The sequence below is a fragment of the Microdochium trichocladiopsis genome (assembly GCF_020744255.1).
Source record: "Microdochium trichocladiopsis strain MPI-CAGE-CH-0230 chromosome Unknown B0I36scaffold_18, whole genome shotgun sequence".
Lineage (NCBI taxonomy): Eukaryota > Fungi > Ascomycota > Sordariomycetes > Xylariales > Microdochiaceae > Microdochium > Microdochium trichocladiopsis.
This window is the reverse complement of record NW_025763561.1, coordinates 147-16642: the sequence shown is the minus strand read 5'-3', so window position 1 is coordinate 16642 and position 16496 is coordinate 147. Positions and strand designations below refer to the sequence as shown.

At 57.1% G+C, this 16496-nt stretch overlaps 2 protein-coding genes and 1 non-coding gene across 3 annotated transcripts; 1 reads left to right on the top strand and 2 right to left on the bottom strand.

Moving 5' to 3' along the window:
- Positions 1 to 3335: 3335 nt before the first annotated feature.
- Positions 3336 to 5285, top strand: B0I36DRAFT_257752 (CHAT domain-containing protein; the record flags this gene model as incomplete). Its single annotated transcript, XM_046151036.1, has 1 exon — positions 3336 to 5285. The coding sequence occupies one exon, from the start codon at positions 3336 to 3338 to the stop codon at positions 5283 to 5285; it is 1950 nt and encodes a 649-aa protein (XP_046003970.1).
- A 2630-nt stretch (positions 5286 to 7915) lies between these two features.
- Positions 7916 to 9083, bottom strand: B0I36DRAFT_389880 (uncharacterized protein; the record flags this gene model as incomplete). Its single annotated transcript, XM_046161369.1, has 3 exons — positions 7916 to 8716; positions 8828 to 8898; positions 9068 to 9083. The coding sequence occupies 3 exons, from the start codon at positions 9081 to 9083 to the stop codon at positions 8198 to 8200; spliced, it is 606 nt and encodes a 201-aa protein (XP_046003969.1). The 3' UTR covers positions 7916 to 8197.
- A 675-nt stretch (positions 9084 to 9758) lies between these two features.
- On the bottom strand, positions 9759 to 9833 carry B0I36DRAFT_t219. The gene has a single exon. It is a non-coding gene; the product is annotated as a tRNA-OTHER (tRNA).
- Positions 9834 to 16496: the final 6663 nt, after the last annotated feature.

Sequence of the window (16496 nt, the reverse complement as noted above, 5' to 3'; positions counted from 1 at the left end):
CTTCGTCCTGTAACACGCGCTCTGTAAAGAAGCGGAAGGGACTGCAATATGTTAGCTGCGGCCGAGGACATGGACGTCAGATGCCATTTACTCGTCTAGAACTACGCGACGGCCTTTGTCGGCGACGATTATTTTGCTCAAGTTCTTAGCATACTCGCTGTTAATGGATGCCAGGTCCAGAGCTTCCACCCCGAAACCGAATCTCGAATGTTTCACGGCAGCCCAGCTTCCCAGAACTTCTGAGACGTGAACTAAGCCCTCTTCTTGTGTCTCTTTCTCACTGAACTGGTTAGAATCGCTTTACGCTCAAGCCAAAGATTTCAGACTTACTTGATCTTAGGGAAGGTGGCACACCGAATATCCGGGGTCGCGTAGTTCTCGTACACCAGGGTCCCCAAAGTAATCTGTTCGGGAGGGTATCCGATCTTGTACAATAGAATGTCGGCTCTTCCCTCGGGCGCATCGTGGCAGGGTAGTTTTTGGTGTGCTCTTTACTATAGTGATCGAGCAAGTGTTGCAAGACGGAAAGCAATGATATCTCTTTATTTTGCTCTACAAGATGTCAACCCCTAGCTTTATGAAGAGAGTCTCCATCCTATCCCCCTCTGACTATTCTCTAGGTCTTGACGCCACTTAACGCATTAACATCCAATTTACCAGCCTCGGGACCGATGATGGCTAGTTTGAACGTCTCCAGCGCACCTCCTCGCAATTAACCCTGCAAGCTATCGGAGGGGCGTTGGCTTGAGCAATGAGCTCGCTTTGCTCCCTCACACCAGTGCCAACTTGGATGTTGGAGGGAAGCCTTGCTCTGATAAGTCACAGAACATGTCTTCAAAGCCGTCTGTCCAATGGGCATGCTGGCAAAAGCAAGCTCCAGCTGCACCTCTGTAACACAGAACCGGACACTTGAGATTCTCGACCGGTCTAGCGTACTACTTGTCAGAGTTGGATGCCAGGCTTCGGACAAAGTCAAGCAATGATCCTTCCTCTTTGCTTCACATGCTTGAAGCCACGACGCGTCAGCTTCGTATCGTTCAAGACTGTCAAACACTCAGTCTAGGGGAATGCATTGTTCCACTTTATCTGGTCCGCTTACAGTTTGAAGTATTTAAAAGCAGTCCCGACTGAATGAGAGGTGTGACGCTGGGTCTCAAGGCAAACCCCATATCCGCACGTTCTTGATGGATTTCAAACAGTTATCAGTTCTACTCGGAGGATCCATCTTCCCCGAGGATTTCCATACTCAGAACCAGGAGGCCCTTGAGGGTGAGAGAACCTTGGAGTCAGCACTCCCGTCCTCCATCGAGGGTGATGTTGCGAGATGCCTCTTGCAAGCGCTGTGGAGCACTGGGCGCGGGGAGCTTGCATCATCGGAGGCGCACCTGAGCAAGGGGCTCTGCGCTGCTCGAGATGCTGGCGATCCAAACTTGGTCTCTCGGTGCGAGGTGTACCAAAAGTTCCTGGACAGCTTAAAGCGGCACCCTCCAGAGCTGCGATTCCACCACGATGAAAAGGGCTATTGGGGTCCTTTCAGCACAACAGAGTTTGTAGACTCCGGCCAAGACATGGACGCTCTATTGCAAAGAGCGGTTCGGCCGCGGGATACAAGTGTTTTGGGCAGGCTCGAGAGTGATTGTATCGACCAGTACTTGAAGTTTCCCTCGAATCTTTTGGTGAGAGCATTCCCACATCACCCGAGGTTCCACGACCGCTTTACGGCTCGGCTCTTCGATTCAGGCTTGGGTTTCTTATCTCTTGTCATTTGGGACGCCCGACAGCTCGGTCTGGGGTCTGTATCTCGATACTTTAGGAGACTGAACATCGAGTACCTCCTTGCCGGAGCGTCCGAACAGGGAGTCCAAGAAGCCACGAGTTTGTACAATGTGTGTTTGGACAGCTCAGACCTGGCTGGAGCTGCCGCCTGCCAGCTGCTCTTGGGCGATAATCGTCTCGCGGTGCCATTCACCAGCCCCATCGTCTTGAATCTTGTCTTGAACAACCCCAAAGGAAACTTAGGCGCATTAAAGACAGAGTGGCGAGAGTCCATTGAGAGAGACTACCCCTTGCGGAGCGACATCGAGGCTGAGAAACACTACCAAGAGGCACTTCATCTGTTTGAAGCGGCTGGTTGCGGCTATGGTATGGCCGCGATCCATCTCCGACGGGGCTGCATTGCCTCGGCTGAATATATGCAGGCTCTGGTTTCACCCACAGGGGAGGATGCGACGACTTCATCTCAGCTGAGCGCGTTGGCTGAGAGGGGGAACCTGCACCTCACCAGTGCACTAGGCCTGTACCAAGGCAATGGCACCATGACGCAGATCGTTCTCGCTCAACAAGTAGTGCTCGAGATATTTGTCTCGTGCGGGCCCCGTTCCGAGCCACTGGAGTGTGACGACGACGACACCACTCGGATCCTCAGCACGGCCACAGGCATAGGCAGCTGGGGACGGGAGAATGCCAACGTCGTGGTTGCTCGAGTAGCGGGACTGCTCTTCCTGAGTGTCGCGAGGAGGCTCGCCCAGCAGACTCGAAACCTGCGCGCCGCATCCCAGTGCTGCGCCTGCGCTCGATCTTGCTTCCATGCGCTTGAGGACCCGTTTCTAGAGCTCGACGCCGTCATCGCCCACGCTAAGCTGCACCAGCGACATGGCAACATGGAGATAGCACGATCCTACATCGACGCGGGCCAAGACACGTTGGCTCGGCTCATCGATCGGATGGACCAGATGTTTCGCGACGCCACCGATGGTCGAGACAAGCGGCTCATAACGGTCGCCAAAGACAACCGGGTCTCTGAGTTCAACACGGCCGCTGCGTCCATACACCAGAACCATCCGAGGGCGGATGCGTGGACGACTGCTTCGCAACAGACGCCGTATGGGACCCAGTTCAAGAACATCTTGGATCTGTTCTTTGACAGCCAGGCTAATGCTGAGAGCGGCTACCCCGGTGGCGGCCCGGGGAGACGAAATCCGTACCATCTATCCCCCGACCCCATCACTGGTCGGAGCGTGGAGTCGCTGCTTGGGTCTCTCAGAGACTCCTTGAACATGAACGAGAGTTTCCGAAGCGCGTTCGACAGAGCGATCAAGCTGCGCAGAGAAGCCCTGTCGTTGCGCTGCGACTGGGCCGAGGGCAGAAAATACCTCGAGACTGTTCTCAACTTGCTACAAGACCCTTCTCTCAGCAAGTCGGACAGCATGGATGTCATGAAGGCGGTCCTCTGTAACTACCTCGAAAGATATGAGGAAGCCCGCGAGTGGCTTCCCAGCTCGATTCCGACCATGTTCGGGGGCCGTTCGCGCAGCGCCAACGATTACTTCCAGGCCATGTTCGGACAAGCGAGCGAGACTCTAGTGGCATTGAACCGGGACAATAACCGGAGGCACGCCGAGAAGGCCCTCGCGCTGTGTTTTGTAACGCAATACTTCGCGCTGGGCGCGGAGGTACTGAAGGGTATCTGGCGCCACGATCCAGAATTTCTGGGCGCCATCGAGTCCATACAGGGAGATAAGAGCTGGTCCAACATGGTCTGCATCGCTCAGATCGAAGAGCACTGCGGATCAAGTGCGTCGGCGTTCGACTGGTACCTCAGGGCGCTCCACGTGCTTGAGACGACCCGGGCCAAGATGAGAGACACGGAGGAGCGAAGAAGATTCCTCGACGTCATCTATACTGCGGAACTGTTTGCCGGCCTGGCCAGGCTTTGCGTAGGCTTCTCCAAGCCGGGTCAGCCGAGCAAGCCGAGCCGCTCCAAGGGATCGTGGACCTTTCACGGCCCGACCTGGGTGGACGAAGCGCTGCTCTTTCTGGAACAGGGTCGGGCCCGGGTGCTCCTAGACATGCTGACCCCAGAGGGAGTATCGGAAGACTTCCTCGAGTGGACATATCAGATGCGCCAGGCAGAGCTCGTCCCAGAGCCTGCACAGGTAGCGAGTCACGGCGAAGACGAGGACGCCGAGACATACCTGTCGAAGCTTAGCAGTGACTTGCAGATGGAAGCTGAGTCGGTAGACCGGGCTATAATCTTACAGGAGTTCCACACTCCGCATTTCCGCACTGATTTGGCCACGCGTTACTCGGCCATCTCTGACGGTACAGTGGTTGTCCACATCAACCCCTCGCGTCAGGGCACCCTGATCCTCTATATCACCCACGACGGAATCGAGCTGGCGCACTCCAGCCTGCTCACGGATCAACAGATGGAAAGGCAGGTTCTGGGCTATCTCAAGCCATTCAAGCACGTCGCTACCCTCGGCCTCCCGCCAAAGCAGACGTGTAACGACCTACTGCAGGGGCTGTCTCGCGAAATCGTCACGCCGGGGAACGATATTATAGCGCGCAAGGCGCACGTTATCTTTGTGCCGACGCTGTCGCTCAATAGATTCCCCTTTTCGGCGCTTCTCTTCAAAGATCGGCCGCTCTTTCTGGAAAAGGCCGTGTCCATGGTCCCCAGCCTCTCAGTGCTGCAGCGCCTCATGGAGAGGGAACGCGGGAGGACCCACGGCAGCAGCAGCGGCAGCAAGAACTGCGTCGTCATCTACAGGGCTCCCCTGCGGGAGCAGACCGTGCCTCTCAACATCTCGGCCGCCGCCGCCATCGATATTTCACAGAAGCTGGCCTGCAAGCTGAGGGCTGCTCATGAGACCGACGCGGACAGCTTCAAGAGGGACTTTGAGGTGGCCGACGTCATGCTGATCGGGACGCACGGGTCACAGAGTGAGGCGTCGGCGTGGCGGTCAAACATCCGGCTGCAGAAGGAGTTCCCCGTCGTCGAGCTCGTGCGGCTGCAGGGTTGGGCGGCTCTCGTGGTCTTCGAGGCGTGTATGAGCGGCGTGGGCGAGTCTTCGGGAGGGGGCAGTGACGTGCTCGGCTTCGCGCACTCGGTACTGTCGTCGGGCGCGAGCGCGTTCCTCGGCGCTCTGTGGGAGGTCTCGGACAAGGCCTCCGCGCTGCTCATCTCGTTCTTCTTCGGCGAGCTGACTGCGACGGCCGGAGCTCCCTGCAGCCTCGCGAGCTGCTGGCGCAAGGCGCAGGCCAAGCTGTATCACACAGATACGGCCGCAGCTGTTGCAGTTCTCGAGGGCTTCAGGTCTGTCCTCCGGGGGCTAGGCGTAGGCCTTGTTAAGCCACGCCACTTGGAGAGGATCCTGGACACTCTGGATAGAGTTATTAGAGACGAGGATGAGTCGGTCGACTACTCGCACCCTTTCTACTGGGCCCCGTTTACGTTAGTAGGCCATAGTGGGCTGTGCTTACAACTCTCTAAGGTTGAGTAGGGGAAACGGCTGTGTTACGATCCGATCTCCGGGGTTAACCGTCTGACCGGGCGCTGGGGGTTATATTCTGAATAAGGCAGGTAATAGCCTCATATAATACTAACTCCGTACTTATCGTATTCTCGAGGGTTATTATTCGTATCTCTTATAAGATATTATAAGGAGGTATATGTAACGACCCGACCAACAGGTCGCAAGATTGGGCCAGGGACAAGGGCGGATCATCCACGCGGGGAGACACACCCCAAGTTACGTCAGCAGGTCCCAGGACTAGGGATAGACGGTCCCGGGACAAACCAGTCCCAGGACGGAGGATCTCCTAGATAGATAGTTATTACCTTTATACTTTAGCGATTAATCTAAGTATTAGTTTTACCTAACGTAATCCACAAGTGGGTGAATCACACAAGTGGATGAATCAGTCCCCCGCCACTTTCGTACAGGCTGTCTTCTTTCCCCCTTTTCTCCACCAATAATTATGGTACGACAATCAAATAAAAGCGATTTAGTTCTCGCGCTAAATGCGCTTCAATCGAACCCAGAATTGAGCGTACGAAAGGCTGCACAGATCTATAATGTATCCTTCTCAACCCTCCAACGTCGACAACACGGCCGACCTGCGCAACAAGATATCCGACCACCTTGCCAGAAATTGACCTCGTACGAAGAGGACAGTATCGTACGATATATAATCGACCTAGATTCGCGATCGTTTCCACCGCGGTTAGGTGGTGTTCGAGAAATGGCGGATCGACTCCTCCGCGTGCGCGACGCGCCACGCGTCGGAACGAACTGGGCCTCAAACTTCGTACGACGACGATCAGAGCTCCGTACGCGTTTTAATCGAAGAATCGACTACCAGAGAGTCCTCTGCGAAGATCCAGACGCGTATCGCGCGTGGTTTGGGCTCGTACAAAACATAATCGCGAAATACGGGATCCACGATGACGATATCTACAACTTCGACGAAACGGGCTTCGCGATGGGTAAAATCTCCGCCGAAACTGTCGTTACGACCTCCGATCGACGCGGGAGGCCAAGAGCCGTACAACAAGGCAATCAGGAATGGGTTACAGTAATCCAGGGTATCGCGTCGTACGGCTATTCAATCCCGCCGTACATTATCTTCGCCGGGAAGGTCCACCTCGACTCCTGGACCGCGAATAGCCCTCTACCGGCCAACTGGGTAATCGCGCTTTCAGAAAACGGTTGGACGACGAACGAGAGAGGCCTAGAATGGGTAAAACACTTTGATTTCCATACAAAGAGTCGTACGAAGGGTACCCACCGCCTCCTTATCCTCGACGGCCACGAGAGCCACCATTCCGTCGATTTCGAGCTCTACTGTAAGGAACAGAATATTGTTACGCTCTGTATGCCTGCTCATTCGTCGCATAAGCTCCAGCCTCTCGATGTTGGGTGTTTTGGACCTCTGAAACGGGCGTACGGTAAAGAAATCGAAGGTCTAATGCGGGCGCACGTAACCCACGTTTCAAAGGAGGACTTCCTCCCAGCCTTTTATAAGGCGTACGACGCTGCAATGACCAAATCAAACATCCAGGCAGGCTTCAGAGCGACAGGCCTAGTACCGTACGACCCGAATTATGTGATTTCGCAGCTAGATGTGAAGTTTCATACGCCGACACCGCCAGGTTCCTCTGCTGGACTACCACCCCCATGGGTTTCAAAGACGCCGAACAACCCAATTGAGACCGAATCGCAGACGAAGTATATTGAAAATCGTATCGTACGACACCAGAATAGCTCTCCGTCGTCCATTGTTCAGGGCCTACGACAGCTAAGAAAAGGAGTTATAATGATGGTGCACGAGCAGGACCTTATGCGCCAAGAAATCGCCGAACTTCGAGATGCAAACGACCGCCTCAGCCGCCGTCGTCGTACGAAAAGAAAGCAGCTACAGAAAGGAGGGTCCCTCACAATTGATCAGGCAAAGGATTTGAAGGCTCAAATCGATGCGACGCAGCAGTTAATAGCGGAAACGAGTCAAAATAGTGGTCGTACGAGGAGGCCCGAAACGCGCGCGCGACGATGTGGCGTCTGCGGCGAGCCCGGGCATAATGCTCGTACGTGTCAGAAAGTTATATCTGCCTCTGAAGAAGAGGATTCCGAATAGTTTGAATTGATTTGAGGCGTTATGGTTGAATTGACTTATATATTGTCGTACGAGTACCCGATAACTGATTCATCCACTTGTGTGATTCACCCACTTGTGGATTACGTTACACTTAAACTAGTTACTTAATTACCGAGACTAGTATCTCTTCCAAGAGATACGAATAATAACCTAGAGAGAGAATAATAGTAGAGTATTAACGTAATCCACAAGTAACTAAGATACCCAAGTGAATAAATACTTTCCGCCCATTCTTAACCCCCCATTTCCTTTCCTCCTTTTCTCTACTAACAATAATAGGACGACAATCAAATGAAAGCGACCTTATCCTAGCGCTTAATGCGCTCCATTCAAACCTAAAATTAAGCGTACGAAAGGCTGCACTACTCTATAATATATCCCATACGACCCTCTCACGACGACGAAACGGCCAAGCTGCGAAACGCGATATCCAACCACCCTACCAGAAATTAACCTCGTACGAAGAGGACAGTATCGTACGATATATAATCGACCTAGATTCGCGATCGTTTCCACCGCGGTTAGGTAATGTTCGAGAAATGGCGGATCGACTCCTCCACGTACGCGACGCGCTACACGTCGGAACGAAGTCGGCGAGGACGACCGTGTAATACACGACATTCGAACAGATAAACCCAAAGTGGCCAGAGAAGAAGGACGTACCGCCGCCCAGCGTCGAGCCGCCCACGCCGACGGGGGTCGAGCGACCGCCCACGACCGTAAGGCCGCGCGAGTCGGCATAGTCGTAGACGGCCTCCTATATGCAGCCACCGCCGACGCTGAGGACCGCCTGGTCGGTAGAGAGGCTTATGCTGCTCAGCCGCGAGAGGTTGAGTAGGACGCCGTCCCGGGCCCCGGCCACGCCCTGCGCCGGGTTTGCGCCTGTGTAGCGCACTGTAAAGAGCCCCTGGTTGCTAGTCCTGCTGCCGCTACTGCTGCTGCCTGTGTTACGTACGGCGTGCTCCTGGGTAAGGTAGCGTACCGTAATGCTTAGCTCCGCGATCTTATGCGGCTGGAGAATATAGGTGGGCTTAAAAATAACACCGCGGTTCTGCATCGCAAAGTGCGCGTCCACGGCCGCTGTGAACGCCTTAGGGGCATCCCGGGGCAGTACGACGCGGCCCTCGGGTAGCTCTGCCGCGAGCTGTGATATGTACTTGGCGGGCGGGGGTAGCGTAGCGAGTCGCTTGAGTGTTGCGGTAACGGTAGCGAGCCTGGCAGCCTCGGCGGCGACGGCGGTGGCGGCGCTTGCGCTTGAGGAGGCGGACCTCCGCCGCTACGCTTAGACCGTAACGAGGGCGGCGGCGGCGGTGGCTGTGAGGGCCGCGGTCGAGAAGGGGCTTGTGTCTCATATAGTCGGTGTTGTTGCTGCCGTCTAGCTGTCTACCGTAGCCGGGGACGCCTTCTTATAGGTATGTGACTGACCGGCTGTAACGTCGGGGACCTGGCCCGTTAGCACTTGTACCTTGTTAGTATTTAGTCCCCGGTCGGCTACTCCGTTGCCCTACCGCGTGTGGGCTGACCTGACCATCATTCCCGGCCGGGTTGGCCTCACTTTCGGCGATTCCTGGTGGGACAGGGGGCCGGGGGCACGGGCCATTGAGTCCATTCCGGTACCCCAACTAACCCCAGATTGAGTTCATTCCGGCCAGCGAAAAATGGGCTAACCCACAGCTAACCCAACCCCAAGCCCAACCCCAACTAGCAGGGGTCCGAACCTGTGGGGCCCAGTCGCGCCCTCATATGCGTACATGCACAGGCCGCACGACGACGAGGGAGGCGCGTCGACTGCCAGAGCAAGCAGGCAGGCAGAGGCGCGCGCAAAAGAGAGAGGCAGAGAGAGGAGGGCCAAAAAAATGCCACGCCTAGGAGTCGAACCTAGCTCTTCAACTGTGACTAGCTCGAGCGTCCGGGTCGGATGGCTCCACAAGCTCAGGTCAGGGACCCTTATTCCTGCGGCCGACGTGGGAATGGAGAGCTATATAGCAGTGACGTCATGACCGCTAGACCAGCGAGGCTCTCTGGCTGTTTGTTGAATAGTCAGTCGCTTATTTGGATATATAAGGCTCAGGCAGGCAGGCAGGTCGGCAGGCAGGTCGGCAGGCTGGTCGGCAGGCAGGCCGGCAGGCAGGTCAGCAGGTAGTACGGCGGCAGCGGTAGCAGGTCGGCGGAGTAGTGGCAGTTCGTCGGAGCCGGTAGCAGGTCGGCAGGTAGTTAACATAGCGAAAATACCTCCGAAGCGGAGGAAGGGGTGCCGGCAAAAAGAGCTACCCACTTGAGAATCTCTACGAGACGAAGAGATTCTCAAGTAGGCGCAGTAATCCGGCCCGGAGTTGAACCAGGGATTCCGCTTAGCAATTGCTAGCGACGTCTTACCGCTTGACCACCGGGCCTGTTTGTTCTTAAGAGACTGGCTGCTTATTTGGATATATAGGGTCTGGCCGTGGCAGGCTGGCAGAGGTCGGCAGGTAGGTCGGCGGCGGCGGCGGTAGCAGTTCGGCGGCGGTAGTAGTTCGGCAGAGGTATAGTAGTTTAGCGGCGGTAGTAGTTCGGCGGCGGAGGTAGGTCATTCCCGGCCCGGAAGGGTACGGGCTATTAAGTTCATTCCGGTACCCTGAGTTCATTCCGGCCAGCGTAAATGTGCTAACCCCTAGCTAACCCAACCCTAACTAGTAGGGGTCCGAACCTTAACCCCCCCAGCTCAGCTACGCGTGTACGGCTAGGCACTGCTGCGAAAAGGGGGACAAGGTAAGTAATAGGTAATAAAAAGGAGATAAGCGCGTACGCGTAACAGCGCGAGCCCGGGGAGTCTAAAGGGGAGAGGGGACGCGCGTAAGAGGAGATAGAGGGAGGAGGAGAATGAAACGGACGCGCGCGCGCATTTCGATTGAACTATAATACTAGCTTAGGGTCTCTTCCCAAGAATATACGCAAGAGTCGAAGATCAGAAGTAGTACCGAGAAGAGAATCGCATACGACAGGTAGTACTCCACGATGGACCGCAGCAGCCAGGGAGGCGACTACGAGAGCGATTACGGCAGCGCCGCGCAGCAGCGGCAGCAGCAGCAGCAGGAGGACGCGAGAGCTACAGCAACGACCGAGCCAGCAGTAACACCAGAGCTCTATCTATATCGGGCAAGCCGCGTACTAGTCTGCACACTATGTAGGGCAGGAATCGCAGCGGCCGTAGGTGGTGTAGTTACCCACTACCGACAGAGGCACCAGCTTAAGGGCGGCCAGCTACGGGCAGTCAAATCGGCGGCAGCGGGGCCGGACAGCGGCGGCGGAGGTCAAGTCTGGGAGGCCCACATGGCGGCGTACGAGGCTAAAGCGGCCGCCGAAGAGGCGGAGCGGGGCCGGATTATCGACTACGAGGCCGGCGTCGACTATGAGTCGCCGTGGGTGAGCCAGATGGGCTGGGCGGCGCATCTGGCCGGCAAGGATATGGCGGAACTACGGCGCGCCGCCGAGCCAGGTCTATCGACGAAGGAGCTAGCTAAACTAAGCTGGTCCGTCCGGAAAGAGAGGGAGGCTTCGGAGGCGACGCTCGTACGGCTGGGCCAGAGCTTCAACCGGGTAATCGAGCGGTGTAGCCGGCGGATCGGCCAGGTACCCGTGGAGACGCTCTGCTGGCTAGCAAGCCGCGACCCGAACCGGCCGTCGCCGCGGCCGTTCCGCGTTAAGCAGGAGGCGCATACGATGGAGAAGTACCGGAGCTACTGGCGGCGCTATCTCTGCTACTGCGTCCGGGTCTTCCGGCTCGGCCGTACGGAGGCGAGGAGGAAGCACCAGGTCCAGTTTACCGACCAGCAGTGGGCCGCTCTCGAGGCTATTATAGAGGCTCTCGATAGTACGGAGGAGGAGAGCTCCCGGGTAGGGGGCGGCGGCGAGGAGGAGGAGAATCGCGAGGGCGGCGGCGACGACGGATATCTAGACGAGGCCGTCTTCACGTTCTGTGTTCTGTCGCTTACGCAGCGGGTACTAGTACAACCGTACGTAAACCCGCTACTACACTTCACTACCGTACTCGCGATCGACCCCGTCCGAGCACGATTTCGGCCGCCGGCCGAGTTTACAACACTACTAGCGGGTCTAGCGTGGTGTAGCCGCGTACTACTACTAGAGTACTTCTTCGAGCACGTCCCGATCCAGGAAGAGGATAGTACTACGGACTCCGGCGAAGGGGAGGACGAAGAGCGTAGCCAGCTCCAGGCTAGGGATATCGACGTATTTATGGACGGCTATCGGCAGTGGATCGCAGACGGCTCGTACAGCCCGTTCAGTACGCTAACCCGGTTCTTAACGATCGGAAAGGGCTACCGCCAGAAGGAAGGGGGGGCAGCACGGATTATCTGGGAGGACGGGAAGCAGGCGCTCCGGCTACACGGCTTCCGGATCGAGGTCCAGAACTTCCGGCGGATGGCCCAGGGGCTCGTCTCAACAGCCGAATCGGCGCTCGACGGGCTTCTGTACGGCCAGTCGGCGGTACTACTAGGACGGATCGAGCTTAGCAAAATCAACGACAGCGTAATGTACGAAGGGGGTGGGAAATCGTTCATCTCAAACCCGCAGAACAGCTGGCTTCAAGCCGGGCCCCGCGTCGTTGCCGAGCTCGTTTCGGAGAGGCTCTGGTCGTCCCAGCGGCAGCAGTACCACCGGGAGCGGTCGCAGAAGTGGCTAAACCAGATCGGAACGCTAAAGAGCCAGCTACTCGTACTAACGCACGTCTGGGGAGGCCAGCCAGGCCGAGGGCCCGAGATCACGAGCGTGCGGTATCTAGATACGAAGCAGCTAAGCCGGAGCGTCTATATCTTCGACGGGCAGGTAATGCTCGTAACGGACCGAGATAAGGCCAAGTCGATCCGGGGCTACGGCCGAAAGGTCGCACGCTTTCTCCCGGAACGGGTCGGGCAGCTACTTGTCGTCTATCTCGTCTGGCTAGTCCCGTTCGAGGAGATGCTTCTCGATGCGATTCGGGCTCGAAAACCGTCGGAATCGCTGCGGCACTGGCTATGGAAGGACGGCCGGAAAGGCCGCTGGGGAACGGACGTGCTTACGAAGGAGCTTAGGGCAGCTACGGCGGGCTATCTCGGCGTCGAGCTAGGTACTTCGACGTACCGCCATCTCGCGATCGAGCTAGGCCGTACGATTCAGGGGCTTATCGTACAGCAGAAGGAGCTCGAGGTCGGCGCGGCCGATGACGGATACGGGCCCGAGGATGAGGAATTCGACGAGGCTACTGGCGAGCTACGACCGAGGGACCGGACGGAGGTAATCTGGGATCTGCAGGCGACACACAGCAGTGCCATGGCACGATCGCACTACGCGATCAACATCCAGTTCCCAGGGCAGCTACAGCCGCAGATGATCGCCAACTACCGCGAGATCAGCCGGCTCTGGCACCAGTATCTGAGCTGGGATAGCCAGGGTAAGGGCAAGTCGCCGGACCAGGCGCAGAAGCGGACGAGGAAGCGGAAGCGAGAGTCTACGGAGGCCGAACTCCCAGGTAGGGAGGAGACGATAGAGTCGAGCCCAGAGCCGGCGAAGCAGAGGAAGACGCTCCCAGAAGCCGTCGGGGAGGTCCGGCGCCGGGTCCAGCACGGGCTCGAATCGATTATTGGGGCCGGTGCGCGCTGGAGGACGGCAGAACAGGAGCAGGCCATGGTCCGGATCATACAGATGCGAGGCGGCTCCGTACTCATCGTCGTACTACCGACGGGCGGCGGCAAGAGTCTACTATTTATGGTCCCGGCGGTACGAGGGTTAAACGGCGGCGTTAGTATCGTCGTCGTTCCGTTCGTAGCGCTGATCGACGATCTCGTCGCGCGGGCACGCTCGTTCGGGATCGACTGCGTACGCTGGAGGTCGGCTGAGGAGGAGGGCCGGGAAGCTAACTCGCTCGTGCGCGTGGCTAGTCTAGTCGTAGTCAGCGCCGACCAGGCAAGCAACCACGAGTTCTGCAACTACGCAGACACGCTACGGAGCCGGAGGCTACTACGGCGGATCTTCATCGACGAGTGCCACACGATTATCATGGACGTCGGCTACCGGAAGAGGCTCGTGGAGCTGAAGGGGCTGTACCGGTACGACTGTCCGGTAATCTTGCTTACAGCTACGCTCCCGGTGAAGCTAGAGGGCTGGTTCCGGCAGCAGATGATTGCGGAAGACGCCGAGATTATACGGGCACGGACAACGAAGAAGAACATCCGGTACGCCGTTACTACGGTCCCAAGTAGGGCCGGACTAGGAAGAGGCCGGAAGGTTGGAAACGCGGTGCAGGAGGAGGTCGTACGACTGGTCGAGGAGAGGAAGAGCTCCGGGTCGCTTAACGGCGATAGGAAGGGGTAGTGTACTGCCGGTCGAAGAAGGATAGCCAGAAGCTGGCGGAGCGGATCGGGTGCGGGTATTACCACAGCGGGATGGAGACCCAGGCGCGAGAGGAGGTACTCGAGGCATGGGTGAACGGCAGCAGCGCGTCCCGGTGGATCACGGCAACGACAGGTCTCGGAACAGGCGTAGATATTCCCGGAATCAGCGTGATTCTACACGCAGAAGAGCCGTACGGGCTAGTGGACTACATTCAGCAGACGGGCCGCGGCGGCCGCAGGGACGGGGAGGTGGTCGAGGCGGTTATCGTGCTTGCAGACGAGGCAGGGCCAGGGCAGCAGAAGAGGCGGCAGGAGGTTGAAGGCCGAGAGACGGACGTGGAGAGGACGAACCGGCTGGCGATCGAGCAGTTCGTCAGGGGCGGAGAGTGCCGGCGAGCGGTGCTGGGCAGGTTCATGGATGGGGTAGAAGGGGAGGACTGTGATACGATCGGGCCGGTACGGTGCGACTGGTGTAAGGGCGGAGCGGCCAGTGACGAGGAGACGGCAGACGACAGTACGGCGGAGGAGGAGGAATCGGAAGATGAAGAATCCGGAGAGGAGGAACTAGACGTATCAAACCGGTTCCAGGAGCGCCAGATACAGCAGCAGCAAAGGAAAGAGCTGCTCCGGAGCTGGCTAGAAGCGGTCGAAGGAGAGAGCCAGTGTGCGTGTGCTACGTACAGTGGCGGATGGTAGGGTCACCGGTATCGAGCAGGAGGTCGTACGGGCACGGGCTACATAGGTGTCGTGTGATCAGGAAGGCGGACTACATCGAGTGGCGAACAGGGCTCCAGTTTGTCGAAGGAAGCTGCTGCTGGCGCTGCGGGCTGGGGCTCGACTGGTGCGAAAAGCTGGGCCGTACGGAGGGCTCGGAGTCGCAGTCAGAGGGAGAGGAGATAGACTGCTTAGGTCTAGGCACTATTCGCAGACGTTTGTATTAAAGACGGGGCCACTTGCCCACACAAACTGGTGCAGCGGGTCCGTGCATTTGACCACTGTCGAGCTGACTAGGGCCGGGTCGTTGATTGGCCCAAAATAACCCCAGACCCACCGGCACTACCCCAACCCGAATCAACCCCAGGTCAATTCACAGGGTTAGCAGCCCCATGAGATGTCCAGCTGAAGCGACAGCTCAGTTTCGCAGGGAAGACGCGACACGAGAAGCCAAAAAGGAAATGATGGGCTTGATCAGGGGCGCGACGCGACAACATAGTATATAGATGATTAGAACTGTAGATAGTCAGAGCTGTAGATAATCGAGTAATGAACAACTTCAAGAACCAACAACTTCAAGAACGTCAAACATGGCCAAACAACTGTACGAGCGCGACGACGTGGTGACAATTGACGTGGATACGCAGGTACTGCTATGTCGATTATGTCCAGCTGGTGTTAAGCCCGGCGCTGGCATCGAGGCGCACTTCCGTTACCAACACCAGATTCGGGGCAAGCTACTACAGGACATTATTTACAGCTTTAGCGACATCGAACTCCAAGATCCGCAGACGTGCAGACTGCCGGCCGATGGCGGCAAGCCAGTTCAATTGCTTCCCGTCGTGAACGGTTTCAGCTGTGCAGTATGTCGATATATCACGACCACGAGAGACAACATTGTTCGACACCAACGTACTGCAAGTCACAGTAGCGACGAGGCAGGCTGGAGCGCCGTAAAGGTCCAGTCGTGGTGTAAGGGACGGTGGGCGCGTTATTGGATCGTCCGTACTGGGCACGACAGTGACGAGGTTTTGTCCGATCCCGAAGCGACACCATTAATCTCCATGATGGACCAAATGGCTATAGAGGACGACGCAGAGGAGGAGAAGGAGAACGAGGCATGGCTTCGACAGGGCGACTTAAAGGAGGGGATAAACAGTGACTCATCGTGGGTCAAGAGGCTAGGCTGGGTCAGGCACTTCGCTGGGCGAGACTTGATGGACATAAGCGACGCAGCCCAGTGGGTGAGGGCCCGGAAAGAACAGCAGTACGGCAGGAGAGCCGTGGACGAGGCAGGCATGCGCCAGTCACTACTGCTAACACGGCTAGCAGAGAGCTTCGACCGCGAGGTAGACCGGTGCTGCTGGAGACTGGATGTGGTGCCGACAGATACGCTGCAGTGTTTGGCATCGATATCGGCAACTCAACAGAGCGGCGTGCCGTTTGGGCGGAAGGAAAACGAGGCGTCGATGACGAAGTACAAGTCGATCGGGCATCGCTACTTGGGATACTGCTTACGGGCCCACCAGCTCGGACGAGAGGCAGCAGAAGAGCAGCTAGCCATCCGGTTCAACGATAAGCAGTGGGGCTTACTATGCGATATGGTATACGAGACCGAGCACGAAGAGCGCGAAGACGTGGATACGACGCAGGACAGCGGCTTTTTCAGTAGCGAGGGCAGCGAGGACGACGATAAGGAGGAGGAGGAGGAGATGGAGGAAGAAGAGGGCGGAGACAGCACGAGAGAGTGGAGCCGGCTAGACCGGGCCGTGTTTTCATTCATCATGGCTTCGATCAAGCAATACGTCGGAGGTAGAGTGTACGAGAGCCCACTACTAGCGTTTTGCGCCGCGCTAGGGATTATGAAGAAGCCGCAAGGATATATGGAGGCGCACTTATACACGGGCATGCTGGCAGGGCTGCTTTGGTGGGCCAGGCTGTTTTTTTTGGAGGCCGCGTTCGAGGAGTACGGGA